At 32.8% G+C, this 16,007-nt stretch overlaps 1 protein-coding gene across 2 annotated transcripts in view; it reads right to left on the bottom strand.

Moving 5' to 3' along the window:
* The window catches only part of LOC148600973 (uncharacterized), a 169,015-nt gene that overhangs the window by 56,315 nt on the left and 96,693 nt on the right, over positions 1-16,007 (bottom strand). For both annotated transcript variants that reach the window (XM_088555206.1, XM_088555207.1), the window contains 26 exons: positions 15,058-15,270; positions 14,644-14,686; positions 13,788-13,951; positions 13,236-13,403; positions 12,445-12,657; positions 12,237-12,279; positions 11,482-11,654; positions 11,010-11,174; positions 10,572-10,781; positions 10,233-10,275; positions 9,636-9,799; positions 9,073-9,255; positions 8,250-8,426; positions 8,008-8,050; positions 7,336-7,499; positions 6,741-6,911; positions 5,756-5,971; positions 5,454-5,496; positions 4,774-4,940; positions 4,072-4,254; positions 3,448-3,706; positions 2,740-2,909; positions 1,848-2,018; positions 1,315-1,533; positions 1,067-1,109; positions 311-474 (listed from right to left, as the gene is read on the bottom strand). In XM_088555206.1, the coding sequence (XP_088411332.1) occupies positions 311-474; positions 1,067-1,109; positions 1,315-1,533; positions 1,848-2,018; positions 2,740-2,909; positions 3,448-3,706; positions 4,072-4,254; positions 4,774-4,940; positions 5,454-5,496; positions 5,756-5,971; positions 6,741-6,911; positions 7,336-7,499; positions 8,008-8,050; positions 8,250-8,426; positions 9,073-9,255; positions 9,636-9,799; positions 10,233-10,275; positions 10,572-10,781; positions 11,010-11,174; positions 11,482-11,654; positions 12,237-12,279; positions 12,445-12,657; positions 13,236-13,403; positions 13,788-13,951; positions 14,644-14,686; positions 15,058-15,270 (3,972 nt within the window). The remainder of the gene's footprint in view (positions 1-310; positions 475-1,066; positions 1,110-1,314; positions 1,534-1,847; positions 2,019-2,739; positions 2,910-3,447; positions 3,707-4,071; positions 4,255-4,773; positions 4,941-5,453; positions 5,497-5,755; positions 5,972-6,740; positions 6,912-7,335; positions 7,500-8,007; positions 8,051-8,249; positions 8,427-9,072; positions 9,256-9,635; positions 9,800-10,232; positions 10,276-10,571; positions 10,782-11,009; positions 11,175-11,481; positions 11,655-12,236; positions 12,280-12,444; positions 12,658-13,235; positions 13,404-13,787; positions 13,952-14,643; positions 14,687-15,057; positions 15,271-16,007) is intronic.

Genomic DNA, 16,007 nt, shown 5'->3' with positions numbered 1-16,007 from the left:
CGTAACAAAAAACAAAGAAAACCGTTATGACGTTTATCTGTTCTCTACTACCCATCAATTACCAATTTCAAATTTAGATGTTCCTCATATCTTTCCTTTCCTCAATTAAAAGTTTTCTACTAGTTATCAAAAATTAATCTCACATTTGATGTTCCTCTCCTTAATTCAAAATTTCAACCAATCAAATTGCTTGAAATTGAAGATTTGAGAAAATTCCGAATTTAAGACCTTTTATGAAACCAAGGCCTGATATTTTATGAAGTACTCTCTTTGGAGAAGTAAGGTGGTATAAACATGAATTAAAACTTACCATAGAATGGCAGAGATGGATTTGTACACTCTGGGTAGTACAGTTTATCACTGGCAAAGATGGTATATTCCTGGAGACATGAACCACCTGAAGACTCATAGCAGAGCTTAACGTCCATATCTACTGTAAAATGTTTACTGGAGGCAACATGGTGTACCAGGTACCTTGAAGGGAGATAGGTTAGTCAGAAAAAAAGGGGAAAAGTCAGGCATTTTAAAGTATTGTCTGATGTACAAAGTATCTTTAAGGGGTAGATTATTAAAAAAAGATTGATGGACAATTAACTGATTGGTTGCTTGATTGTGGTTTTACATTCTATCACAGAAGAGTAATCAAGGGAACCAAGGTTATAGGGGTAATCAAAAGAATGTAATCCAGGGACAAAGACCAGACATGGAAAATAGACATACACAACAAAGAACATAAAGTAACTAAAATCATACATACAAAGTAATAAAGTATATGAGCAACTCGGACTCCACTTAAAACTGGGAGCATCGACCAGGTGCACTGGTAGGGTAAGTGTCCTCTGCTTCTCTAGAAACACCCGCCGAGTTGAAAGAAACCATGTTTTGTTCTAATGATGGACAAGCAGACTAATTAATTTCTCCTTGATGTGCATAAGAAGAAGAGTGCAAATGTGTAACTATTTGTCAGAACAGTACACAAGACACTATGCCCTCTAAACTTTATTTGCAGGGAGTATAAATACTTTTGCTGAATTATTTTTAAGATGCAAAAGCCATTTGTAGTTACCTTAATTTGAAGACGCCATAAAGATTGATCAATTCTTCTGTACCTGTAAAATAAAAACATTTAAAAAATCAATTGGTTTTCTTTCACCACTGGAACTGAAACAAATAAAAAGAATTCAGAACATTTCTTGTTCAACCACAATGGATGTCAAAGTATTCCCGACCATAGCCAATATAAAAAAGAAGTTTTTCTGTGGAAAAGCAAATTTTATGTGAAATAGCCTTACCAAAAGTCAGTATTCAACATACCCCACACATAGTTCAGCAGATCTTTTTCAATTTTGAGATTTTCCAGCTGAATAGACAATGTATAACTGCATGTTTCCATGGCAACAGCTACAAAAAAGTCTCTCTTCAAAATCTCAGACTTGACACAACATTCAACATTGTGACAGGATGTCCCAATATGACATGCAATCTCGTCTGATGTAAGTGCATCAAGGTCACTATTTGTTACATTGCCACACTCTGAAAAAGACCAAAATAAAATTCATTACCAAACCTCACTCACACCTGAAAAGATTAAGTGTAATATTTCACATTATCAAAAGTCTGAAAATAAAATATTGCATTGAGATACATGTAATTCAGTCAGGGAGAGTCTTAATAAAACATTTGAGATAAATCAGTAAAATTAGCAACTTTTTAACAATTTTTAAAATTTTAACAAAACAATGAACCTATAACAGGTCTAAACTGACAGATCTACTTGTAAACTTTTATACGATAAAAGTTAACTTATTATGAAAATTAATACATGAACAGCATAAAATCTAATTCACCATTATTCCACCCATCCACAGCTGACGCGTAGGTAGCACCTGAGAAATTACACAGGTTTACTTCACTCATGAAATCATTGATTTCTAGGTACTGAATCAGTTGATCGGCATCAGCATCTGTCAAGTTAGTTGTTAGGTTCCTGTCATCCAAATAAGTTGACAAAGAAAAACCTGAAAGGGAGATAATCCTGCTTAGCTCTGTAAACTTTTGTCTTAGATCTGTAAATTATTTATGTTCATAATTTTTGTGAGGAAGTAAAATCATGAAAACAAATGGTTACAAATACTTTGTATATTAATGGATATTATTTTTTTTTAATTCATAATGCATGTCTATATAGAAAGTAACAATTACTTTCCATATTAATAATTATTAACATCCCTTGATAATTTCTAACCATACAGCCATGGGATTCTTTTTTTTACCCATATTGCATTTGTATCTGTACATTATTACATTTTTCTTTACAAATAGAGTAGAGTGAAGCCAGAGGCTGGTAAAAATGTTTGTGGGTCAATGAAAAAAACACTTCAAAATGAGGTTTGGGCATGCGAGCCAAAAGGTTTACGAGGAAGACTGGGATTGGCAATTATGTATAATTATAGTCAGACAAATATAATGAGTTCAAATATTCTATTATCATTGTGGTAGGAATTTTAGGATTGAAATCTTCACAATAAACCTGTACTTCGAAGCCAGGAGTCGGCAAAAATGATGGTTGACTTGTAAAAATTCCACTTTCACGCCATTAATATAATAATGTGTATAAAACAAAATTCCACTTTCAGGCCAGTAATATAATAATGTGTATAAGACAAAGTCCTAAAACATGACTTGGTTCTGTGGATCAAAAAGTTTAACATGAAAACAATAATCCTAATTCCTACAAACCTGTATGTTTAAAGTCAGTGTTGAAGTCACATGTTGGTTTGTCCATGATTGTGCTATTAAAGATGGTGTATTCTTGGTCACATGGTAAGGCAGTGTCTGCGTTCAAACAGAACCTTACAGACATTGATACTTCAAACTGGTTTGACAGCAGTTTATTCACAATGGTGTAACTGTTAAAATCAAAATTAGAATAAATAAATATACATATAAAAGTCTGAGGCAAAAATGATACAAACTAGAAATATTTTTACTTATTTTTCATTGATTCAGTTGAAGGTTATGTTTGCAGTACTAATTTTCAAGGTTTTCAAACAATTAAGATAATCCGTTGCTTTAAAAATTAATTTTGTAGTTCAATCTGCTTGGAAAATGTGTTTTGGTATTTTTTCTTTGATAGGGTCCTAGTCTTTTCAACACAATCCATGTATCAATATGTTATAAAATTTTCTAAATAGACAAGGGGTGATTCCCATGATTATCTAGACAGACAAGGGGTGTTTTCCATGACTGTCTAGATAAACAAGGGGGGTTTCCATGACTATCTAGATAGAGAGTGCTTTCCATGTAGTTTGTTCCAATGGTAATGCTGATCATATTCCATAACAAGTCCATTTCAAGTGGTATGTTTTAGATGACAATCTGAAAAACCAGAAGTAGAATAAATGATTGTTGGTTCACACCAATAAATGGAAAACAAGCTAAACTTACCGAAGGGTTGCAAAACCATAGATAGACAAGGCATCACTGCTACCATAATCAAAATCATGAAGGGGTATATCAAACTCCAACTTGTCTACTTTCAGTCTAAGTCTATTGCCACAGGTGTCAATGATCATTTTGAATTCCAGAGATGTTTCTAGCTGGGGTATATCCATGCAACACCTAGCACCATTACATTCAGTGGGTATACTGCAGACTATGGTGTCAGAAGAGGTGAAGGTCTCAAAAGAAAGGCTTGAGGTACATTCTAAATGAAAAAAAATATCAAGTTGCATACATTATTGTGCTATATATACCTCATTCTTACAGTGGTTGATATTTGATAGCAATCATCAAAATCCTTTACAGTTCAATCATCATCTCTATAAAGTCACATACTAAATTTGAAATAAATCCATTCACTTAGTAATGCTAATGAATGGGAGGAAGTATGCATTCAACTGTTTGAATTATTTGCATTTTTTTCATTAAAAATCACATTCCATGAAGACCCTTTAAAGTTTCGACTTCCAATAACACCATAAAATGAATTTGGGTTGCAGCTAAAAACAGAGTAGTCAGGTAACCATATACTCACATTTTTTGCTCGTTTAGCCTTATGCATACACTTACCATTATTATAACCATCAGTAGCAGTAGCAGTCATAAATGGAGTCATCTGATCGTAACATTTGGTGTCCAAATCAAAGAAGTTGTTAACTTGCAGTTCATCAATCAGCTGTATTTTGGCCCAGTATGGCAGAGGTGATGTGTTTGGTGCTACACCAACAGCACTGAGCCAAGTGTTATAGTTAACTAGAAAGGATTGAAGTAAAATGAATTTAAATGACTATAGCTGAAAAGTAAAACTGTATGTTGTAACTAAATAATGAATGAAATATAATAACTAGGATGCATTCTATTGGTTGGTATTAATATTGTTTAAAATACTGGCAAAAAAATACCTAAGCTTCAGCAGTGGGATAATTCAAATACTTAAAAATCCAAAAACATGGCAGAAAAACAGGAAACAAAGATGATCGACATACATAATGTAGCGAACCGAATAAAATAGATTACACATATAAAAAAAAAGATAGGGAAAACAAAACGTCACACAAAAAACTAAAGCACTGGCAGTATGAACAAAATACCTCGAGTGACATCACATATTTCGGAAGTATAAGACCTTCGAAAAACTTCTTAACTTCATAATTCTTAAGACAGACTGATGAATGGACGGACAAACAAGGTGATTCCAATTGAGTTGGGTATATCATGAGATAATATGCCTGTTTAAAAGGAAAAGATATAATTATACAATTTTTCACTTACATTGTTGGTTGATAAATCCAGCACTTCTAATACAAGACTGTTTCTTCAGTAAAAACTCTGAGAAGATGGTTTCCTCTAGAGCACATGGTCCATTAGCCTCATAACATGCCATCAGATCCATATTCAGCAGGAACTGTCTTCTTGTCTCAAGATTATGAATAGTGAATCTGTCAAAAATATAACATTAGTAGGTTAGATAGAACAATATGCAGGGAGTCTACATTAAGCTATCTAGTGAAGATGATTTATAAATTTGTTTATAAACTGTTTTGCATACCACATCAGTACCCATTCTATGGTGAAGACATAAGGATTGTATTGATTTGCAAGACTTGTTTTCTAGCACACTGAGATTACATAGAGCCATCCAATGAAGACAATCTGAAATTTGTTTATTACTTTCTTGCCTATCACATCATGTAAGGTATATGTCCTAAGTTTCTAGTGCTGATTAGTGCTAATTGTACAAATGTATATTGGAAAATAATTCCATTTTTTGTGAAACCTTCCTTTAATCTTAGAAATTTAAAGAATGTTTGACAAATTAGATGTTGTTTACCATTGTACATTGTGGAGGAAAGTTTCAATGATAAATGAAACAAAGTTAATTAAGTCAGATATTGAGCACTGTACATTGTGGATGAAGGTTTTTGACATTCCGTGGTGACATGTATGCTTACCTAAGGCCATAGACTCCATTTAGTTTGTAAACTTCTTCATTACCTGAAATTAAAAAAAAGATTTCATTTTGTAAATTAATTATTGATTCAACCTAATCAAACAATTTCGTGAAAAATATTTCTTTTCTTCTTTTTTAAAAGGGTAAATCACAAGTTTGTTGTGATAAGCAGGTAGTAATGACACGGTAAGGACAATTAATAGGTCACATTTTTGTAAAAGTAAAAAATTATTATAAGAAAATTATTCCCTTTATGAAAGTAAATGCAGTGAAATCAAAGAACATAAAAACACAGTATATTACCCCATTGATATCCAGTCAATGATATGGTCCTTGTTAGCCGTTCCACCTTCACAGTCATTTCTCCTTTACAGGGGTCAATGTTGACACTAGCCTCAATACTACGGTTGACCTCAGGTTCACGTACACAACAGCTGATTTTCTGACATTCAAAGTCAATGTTACATTTCATGGAGCTGGCGAGTGTTGGTAATGTGCTGACAGGGACATTTTCACAAGCTTAAGTAGAAAGACAAAGGAAATACTGTAACTGATGGAGATGAGTTCACTAAATTTACATTTTTTAATAAAGTGTAAGAAAGAACTTTTTGAGAAAAAAAATTCTTCACTATATCATAAATATATAAAATTTAATAAAACACTCAACTTGCTTCACTGAACTGGTTAATTGTTGGTTTTCAGTGGATGACTGGTTTTATCCTGTTTATATACTATTCACTTACTCGTGAAAATCAATCATTATCTAAAATTCTACCAAAATGAGAAAGTACTTCAGAAGCCCTATCTGTACCAAACTCATATACCATTTCAAACTCCTGTTACAGTACACTTGTTAAATAGATATATAAAGGTGAACAATCAACTATGGACTTACAAAGATAATGGTTTTACCTCATCAGTCACTACGAAGTGCCAAGAATTTGTTAACAAGTAGCATCTTTAAAAAAAGCAGACACAGCAAAACTAGTTATTTTCATCAGGAAATAACACATGACATGCAATTTCAATTTCTGATAGTTTTTTTTTAACGCCAATAAGTTATTAGTATTTGGCCAATCGAGAAATAGATTTTTGTTTAGGTGACTTGCGTTTCCATGGAAGAGCGTCTTTAAGGTCAAAAGGTAAAAAGTGAAACTATACTGACTGCATCGGAAAAATAACTCTGGTTGGTCAATTCAAGACACAAAGCAGTTAAGAAATGTGTCATTAAACTAGCCTAATTCTTATATCTTCTTAAGTTTCAATACTTATTCAATGTCATACTAACCTGATACCCATCCATTGGTAGAGGGAGAGTAAGTGACACCAGTATGATCACATGGTGTCTCCTGAAGGAAGTATGAAATAAAGGCTTCATCTAAGAACCTGGATGAGTCATACTCAGCAAGGACACCTGCTGGTATCTTATTGTCTGTTCTCCATTGGGACAGTGACAAGTCTAAAAAATAAAGGAAATATTGTTACAAAAAATGGAATAAAAGTAAATTACCATGACATTTGTGTATCTTTATATCAATTCTCTACAGAGGCAGTAAAACTGCAAAAACATTTTCACATGCATTGAAGTGTTAACATTACTGCCATAAAGTTTTCATCTGCACTTGGACAGAGATAATTACACAGGAACAAAATGTGAAAAATCATCGCTTTTTATATTCAGCAGGGACGCTTGAATGTAATCTGTAGTATACTAAAATAGGAGTCAATGCATGTATTGAAATGAATAGAATATAATATTACTTCAAGCCACTCCAAATGATGTGACTGATGGATTGAAAAATATAATCAGACAAACAGAATAAAGCTAAATCTGTTGTCTCATTGTAGGATGGAATGAGATAAATAACTTTAATAAAACCTACTCTGGTTGACAAATTCAGTATTCCATGCACACTGCTGTTTGTAAAGGACAATATTCTCAGCAATGATGTAGTCCTGTTCACAAGGCTGAGCACTCTCTGTACACACTGTGATGTTCACGTCAACCACGTAGAAATTTTTCGATTCAACATCAGTTAGCATGAACCTGAGCAGATAATAAAAAAATATAGTAAAATCCTGTTAAACCACCACCCTTTGACAAACTGATTAATGATAAGGTGAAAAGGTGATAAGGTTTAAAACAAAACCCTAACAAACCCATTGATACACTTTCAAATTTTGAAAATTTCACATACATGTATCTAAATTCCAAACACCTTAAAACTAAGAACTCATGCAAGTAAAATGCATGAGGGTAATGTACTTAGCTGGATCTTGCTTTCATTTCAACTTTTAAGGTTTTGAGTACTTTTTCATGCTTTTGTTATATTTTTAGTCAAAGGTCTTTCAGTTTATATGATTTTCTTGCTGTTGAGAGGTTACTCCTTGAAAAAATGTATACGGCATATCTAAATAACCAATGTAAATTTTTAAATGTTGTTCAGATTAAAATTAAAAGCTCAAATGATAAGACACTTTTTTGTAAAATTGAAGAAATATGTATCATATGTTTTATTGCCATCAAGAACTTTTTTTCATTCAGGTATACCTACTCTATATTGACAATACCACCGAGAGAAAACTTCCTTGCTTCACCTAAAAATAAACACAGATGTCATAAATTGATCAGAATGAGTTCAAAATTTCTAAATGTTACAACTTATAATTAATATGATGATGTGCAAATGTCATGACATTAAAGCTGATTTCAGAAAAGACCAGTTGTCCCTTTATAAGTTGAAATCAAGAGTACAGATTACTTGATATGACATAAAAGCTTAACACGTCAGCTTACCATTGTAATCACCAAGTGGAAGCTTGTACTCAAACTTTTCAATGCTAACACTAAGAATAAATTCACATGGGTCTACAGACAACTTGACATGGAATGGGCGGAAGAGTTTCACTGAGTCAATACAGCATTCTATAGTGGTGTAATCTGATGACAGGAAGCAATCCAGATCTTGTAAAGCTGTGTTATGAGGGCATTGTAAAAAAGACAAACAAGACAGTATTTTAATACATTGTACATTGCTGCAAACATTCTAAACTTTTCTTCATTTCAAAATCGTTATTCTTAATATAAGAAAGGTGATACCATAAATGCTAGCAAATTAATTTATTTTAAGTATATAATGAAGTCTGTGTTGTGGTGCTGAGATTGAAACATGACAAGTTGAACCTGTTGTCATAAAAAATGTGGAAATTGATAAATTTGGAAGTAAATATACAGTTAAAAAATAATCATAACAGAAAAATACAGATTTAATGAAGTGGAAGTGCGCTTTAAAGCGCAAGAAAATCATATCTTTGTTTTGTTTCCGTCATGAGACTTAGTGATATTTAGCAGTACAAAGTATATAAAGTTTGAAATCTTGTAGAGAATGACAGAAAACAAACAATTAATAATGAAAGGAAACAAATTCAAAGAAGAACCTTAACAATAAAAATAAGAATGATACATTAAAAACCAATTCAGAAATTCAACTTCAATCCTTGTAAATGTAGCGCCATTGCAGAAAACTCATAAAATATGTAATGACTACTCAAGAAAGTCATGAACAGTAGCAATCCCAGAATGCCATTCAATTTTTGAATCGGTTCATCAAAATACATACCAACTGTAATTCCTCCAGAAATAGTAGAATTGAACTTGGCACTTCTTCTACTGCACTGCATAGTCTCATTATATATGTATGGAGACAGACCTGTCTGTTCATACAACAAAGAATTAGCCCATGGCTCCATCTGTGTACCAATGGTCTGTCCATTATCTCCTTGGAAGGTCTCAAGAGAGAAACCTGTCATTACAGAAATACAAATGTTTATCTTATTCATGTAAAAAATTCTTTTTTAACTTCACACACTACAAGTTATTGCGTCTTTAAATATTTTGAGTCCAATGAATAAAAATGCAAAATGTTTTATTTATAAAAGCTACTTTAATTCATTGTATGTGTAGTTTAAGATGAAACAGTAAATATTTCCAGCATTTTTATAAATTGAACATACACAAGACCAACTTGCTAAGCTGGAATACACTAGTAACCTTACTCAATGGAAATATAAAGAAGATAAATAAATACTTGTATTTGTTTCTATGAAATTCACATCTTGAAAGCTGCTTGTTTGATGAATTATTACAAATCCATCCAATTATATAATATTTTTGTCCTCTAACCTGAAATGTGGTAGTTAGTCTTCCATTCACACAGATCCTTGGGTAGTCTAGTGTTCTCAAATATCTTAGAGATCACATAACAAGGCTGTCCATCTTCGAAGCAGTAAGATACATTCAGACTGACCAGGTACATGCTCTCTCCTGACATGTCTTCAATGATGTACCTGGTAAAGTGTAGAAAAACTTTTAATAAACTGTTTTCACAAACCTGATTTTTTCAGGTTAACAAACAAGGAGGGAGTTGGCAAAATTGGAGGTACATAAATACACGGTAAAAAAAACAGTAAAAATGTGAAATTCTACTTTAAGGCAAAGTCAGGTTTGTTTTAGAGGATGGATGAAAGCAGTGATATGGCAGACATGCTCTCCCTTAAATAATTTACCATACATAAAATGTTTTAACTTTTATCAGCTACAATTAGATGAAAATCAAACATGTTACAACCATCCTACTAAAGTTTCAAATTCCCATTACACCTGCTAAAATAGAACCAATGCATATGGACAGCAATCAAGTTTAATGTATGAAAAACCAGAAAAAAGTGTATAACTGTTAGACAAAGCAGGAGGAATTAGATCCAGACCAGTATTACTTACTCCATGACAATGGCTCCAACCAAGATAAATTCTTGTTTCGTACCTGAAAAGAGAAAATAAAAAAAAATTCTAAACTGACTTTCCAGAGGAGTCAAATTAATGAATGAAATTCTGGAAATTGGAAGAAAAAAATGTTTACAAAAATAAGAAAGGTATGTATCTGAAAGGCGAAACATTTTTACACTCTGTAAATTTAGTTTTAAGCTTGTAATGCACTTCTGCCTGATATGAACAACTAAATCTAGGAATTTTCAATATTTCCTCAATTGTAAAAGAGAAGAGACAACATAAAAACATGACATTCAAATTACTAAGTTTCCACTTGCCAACATTATTTACCTTCTTCATAGTTGATTAGAGAAATATTTCTATAGTAACGCTCTATCCCAAGATGCAACACATTTGTGCATGGGTCAATATGGAAGTAGGTCTTGAATGAGCGTGACAGGAAGTCAATCTCCGTACAACATTCCACTGCAGTGCATCCTGCTGTCAGATGGCACTTGGTTGGTGATGGAATGTCAGGTAAATCAACTGATTTAATGCATGCTGGTAAAAAGAAATTGTCATGGACTTAGATGAATTAAGAATGACAAAGTACCCTGTTTTAGCTTAAACAAAATCTGAATTTCCTTAAATGGTTAAAATGTATTTTTTTCCACTCTCTGTGAATACTGATTGCACCATGAGGTTTCCATATATATAAATATATCCTTTGAAAAATTCTTTTTGAGGAAAAAATCTATTTTCATTTCTTCATAATTCATAAATTCTCACCTATATTCCATCCACTGTTATAGATAAGTGATGTCTGCCCACATTGTGTGGTCTGCAGGTAAGCAGCAAGGTGAAGGTCATTGAGGAAGGAGGAAGCTGCCCAGTCAGGCAGGACAGCTCCTTGTTGTAGTCCATTGTCTGTATACCAAGCTGACCTTGAGAAATCTGAAAAATGAAAATGACATATCTGTATCAAAATGTTCTTATTTTTATGTTTTTGGTTTAAAAAAGGATGAGTGACTCATAAAATATGATTTTGCAGGTTTAGATCAAAGACTTGGAATGGGGTTCCTAGCCATTACCTGCTAATTTTTGCCCTGATTTTGCACAAAATTACCAAAATTTTCCAACAAAAAGGGGTGTGTCAATCTTCTTTAAACCTGTGCCCTAAACCCCTGCCCACATCTGGACCTGCTACTGCCTGGTATTACTCATTGCCCTTATAGAAAAATTCTTGTTCATTTTAACATACTAGTGATCCTGTAGCCTTCATTCCATCCACAGATTTTCTTGGGAAACATGGCATTCTCCAGGATAGTAAATGTATTGTCTGGTGCACACTGTACTCCAGTTGACTCGTAGCAGAACAAGGCAACAACATTAACAAGGTAGAATCTGTCATAATACAGGTTGTCTATGTTGTACCTAAAAAAAACCAAAACAATTATTTTAAGTACTATGATCATTTTAAAGGTAATGGTATATTTCTATTTCATGAGTTTGTTCTAATTTCAACTTCGCTGATATACATGTTTCCTGGTAGCAGAAACTAAGAGCAAACATAAATACATATCACTGAAGACTGGGGTTTGCAAAACAAGAACAAAAGTATAACTATACTTAGCATAAAAAAAATCAGTGTACAGTACTATGTAAAATCAAAACAGATGAAACTTCCATCTTTAATACAAGTACATGATGTAATAAATTTTTTTTGCGGTCAATCTAAATAAAATTAGAGTTATTAATTGTTCCATACAGTCACATTGTGACATGCAGTGACTGAATGGAACAATTGATAGGGCTAATTTCAATTAAATTGTTTTCGCAGTGTTTTTATTTTCACAAATTTCCCACTTATTATTGATGAAAATAAGTACCTGCTAATATGCACATTTTAATAGTTCTAACAATAAGGTAACTTTCTGCTTAACATGAGCTCAAAATACTTGCAAAAATATTTGAAAATCATCAATTTCAAAAATACAAAATTACAAAATACCTTACCTGATACGAACAATTCCCTGTAAGTTGTAGTAGTGGTCATCACCTGAAAAATAAGTTTTACTTCCCATAAGCAAAGAGGATATTGAAATATATTGCACAAAGTTTTAAAATTTCCAAAAAAAAAAACAGCACATATTACAATTCACAATTAAACTTGACCAAAAAAAAAAAGAGAAACAGAAATGTATAAAAACAACAAAGAACTTACCATATACAAAGGTACTATCCAAAGTCCTGTTGTAGCGAGTGTTTTCTATACTGATACTGAGAGCCTTCTCACAGGGATCCAGTTCAAGGGAGAACTCCAGAGTACGCTGCATGATATCATTCTGAATACAACACTGCACCCCAGAACACATGTTAGTAATGTGGCAGTTCACTTTGCTGTCCAGGGAGGGTAAGCTGATGTTTGCAGCACAATCTGAAATGGAAAAATAGAATATCTTTCTTAGAGTTAGTGTAGTAGTGATTATGCAGGAATAAAAGAATATTCCAGTAATTGAAACCTTTTCCCTATCAGCTGTGGTTCTTAAAATGTAAGAAAAAATATGCAAAGAATGACTATTTCATTTTACTTTCAAGGGCAGTAAAGCCTTCAGGCCAGGTAAGCTAAAAATGTACTAGTTTTGAATACATGTCAAGAGCATAAAGCAGAAATATGTAAACAATCAAACTAGATCTTAATTTTCTGAGCAATTTTCTTTTTTTAACCATTAAAGGAGATAGGCCTCAAGTAAGCAATTAGTTGAAAAAAAAATTGTGGCAAATTTTAAAGTAAACTACATGCACTCTTCTGAGAAATTTAATCACTGCCATACCTTATGTCCACAGAAAGAGGGGGCGACCAAAAAAACACCTGGAAAACATCTGAGTTCTGAGGATTGGGGAGACCTCTGAGGAGAAGTAAAGATGTTGGCAAAAGACAGGAAGAAGTGCAGAGAAGCTGTGGTCACCCTATGTCCCCATGGGACAAAGTGAAATAAGTCAAGCAAGTCATACCTTGTGTCCAAGATTCACCATTGTATGGACTACCTGTCTGATTACACATAACATCCTTCATAAATGGTGCCAGATTGGTGTCTTCCATAAACTGTAGCAGGAGGGGCTCAGTCAGAGCTACACTAGGAGAGTGGCTCCTCTGTATGGCCCAGGTGTTGTATGAGAAACCTTTGAATAAACAAATGTTTAAGATACACAAAAATAAAGTCCATGGATATTAGGATTAGCAATGGTCAAATCATTGTAAATATGTGGGTCAGAAATGGAAGGGCTTGAATAACTAACACAACTCTTTTATTTTTTCCAAATGTGCAAGAGGGAAATATATATAATTGCAAAAATAAAGCTAACAATATGGAATTTTAACAAGTACTGAACCAACAAAATTAGTCACAATATGGACTAGAAGGACAAATTTGATAATAAATACATACAATAATCCCTAAATTTAATAAATATAACCACAATTTCAAGAACCAATAACTCACTTTATATATTGCTTCTTAACCATGCTGACTGAAAAAAACTTTTTTATGTATTTATTTAACTCACTTGTAACATGGAAGTCAGAACTCCAATCACATGATTTCTTTGGTAACAGAACCTTATCCATGACAACCGTTTTAGAATGGACTGGTCCTGCTGCTTCATAGCTCAACGTCAAATTCATGGAAACCAGGAATTCTTTAGATAGATACAGGTTCTCGGCAATGAAGCTGAAATTAATTATCAAGTCATTATTTGTTAATGTCATTTGTGAGATACCATTGGAAACAAAAAAAAATATGATGGAAAGGTAAAACATGTGTAAATTTGATATCCTAGGTTCATCTGCTAAAAACCACAGAAAAAGTATTTGCATAAGTATCAAAGACTTCAATAAAACAATTGGATTAGAAACTGTGAAGAAGAGAACATTTTTTTTTAATTTTGGGATGTTCATACTTTTAAGAATGGTTCTGTCTAAATACCAGTCACAAAAGTCAGAAGAAATGAGGGAGCAATACAGAAGGTACTAAGAAGGGACAAAACAAAGGAGGGAAGACCAAAGGGTACAAACTGTACAAAACAAGGTAGGGAAAACCAAAGGGTACAAACTGCACAAAACAAGGTAGGGAAAACCAAAAGGGTACAAACTGTACAAAACAAGGTAGGGAAAACCAAAGGGTACAAACTGTACAAAACAAGGTAGGGAAAACCAAAGAGTACAAACTGAAAAAAAACAAAGTAGGGAAGACCAAAGGGTACAAACTGTACAAAACAAGGTAGGGAAGACCAAAGGGTACAAACTGTAAAAAAAAAAAAAAGCAAGGTGCATTTTTTGTAGCAAAAAGCTTATTTTATGGACAAGGGTAAGGGTAGGAGGCAACACTGCACAAACTATACTTAACCTGTAACTTCTACTTACTCCATTTGAAGTATTCCAAACAAATCAATGCTCTTCTTAACACCTATAAACAGAATCAATTGTAAAGTATCACTTAAGTTAACAAGCTTGCATCCATATATTCAGAATATAAATGTATATGATTAAGTTTCAAAAAGACCATGTTTGTTAACATGGTGATTGCACTCCAAAGAAAAGAACCAAATTCCTTTTTTTTCTGTAATTACAACCAGTGCAATTTACTTGAAAAACATTTTTTGTCAAATACCTTTAAAATAAAGAACCATTAAGTACTTGACAGCAATAAAACATCTTATTTCAGTTATCAAAAGTGGTTCCTATGTCATTTTTCTTCAGTTTCAGATTATAGTTCTAAACATGGATCACAAAGGTTTCATTTATATTCAATTACAGTCTTAGAACAACTCAACTCACCCCAGTCAAATTCATAGAATGGTACTTTGAATTCCAGTTTTTCTATTCTGACTTTCAGTTCAAAGTTACATGGATCCATGGTCAGCTCTGTCTCCATAGGAGTAGCAAGTAGATTTACCTCATGACAACACTGTACAGATTTACAGTCAGAGGAGATATAACACCTCATCAGAGTGCTTGGTAACGACTCAAGGTCCGATGATACTGAACAATCTGCATAAATAAAATTTTCAGTGGTTAAAGTAAAATATCTATATCTAATTTTAGCTTAGGTTTGGACTGGAAGTGAATAAACATATGCTCTATATGGAACTGACATTCCCTTATGGTTGGCTATAAAGGCACTGTAAACGTAGTAATTTTTCGTGAATTCTGTCAAGTGAACATATTTGCAGGTACCAATATTTTGCATTTTAAAAAAATTGTTATAGTGTTAATAATAAATTTTGTGGGGGACCACTATTTGCATTTTTCTGTCCACTGCAAAAATGAATACATTTACTGCATAGGATAATGAAACTTAACTGACAGTCAAAAAAAGGTACTTAATTTCAAAACACAATTGACCCCTAACCTTCCTACATGTATTATACAAGCAGATTGTCATAAAAAGTGAAATCTACTTTGTTCATTTAATGAAACAGATGAGAATTGTTCGTTTTCTTGTATGTTGGATCTATCATAGATTTCCATGCCGGATAAAGCTTGTTTTTCCAACCACTCTTTTCTTACTAAACAACATGATACAGTTATGTTATAATTTTAAATGAACTATTTCCAGCCAATAACTTTTTTAAAGAAACCTAATATACATTTTTTTCTGCTATTATTTACATTTTAAGTAGCACTCCAGCTAAGGATCATGCAAAATGTGATTCATGGGTAAAAAGCCTACATATTTTTATTTTTGATATTCTGTTTGAAATGTCATAGTAAACAGAAATTAACAT

Source organism: Perna viridis, chromosome 12 (genome assembly GCF_037379345.1).
Source record: "Perna viridis isolate PV_CMFRI_1.1 ecotype Kerala chromosome 12, ASM3737934v1, whole genome shotgun sequence".
Classification (NCBI taxonomy): domain Eukaryota; kingdom Metazoa; phylum Mollusca; class Bivalvia; order Mytilida; family Mytilidae; genus Perna; species Perna viridis.
The sequence above is the reverse complement of the archived record's forward strand: the minus strand, read 5'-3'. Positions and strand labels throughout refer to the sequence as shown.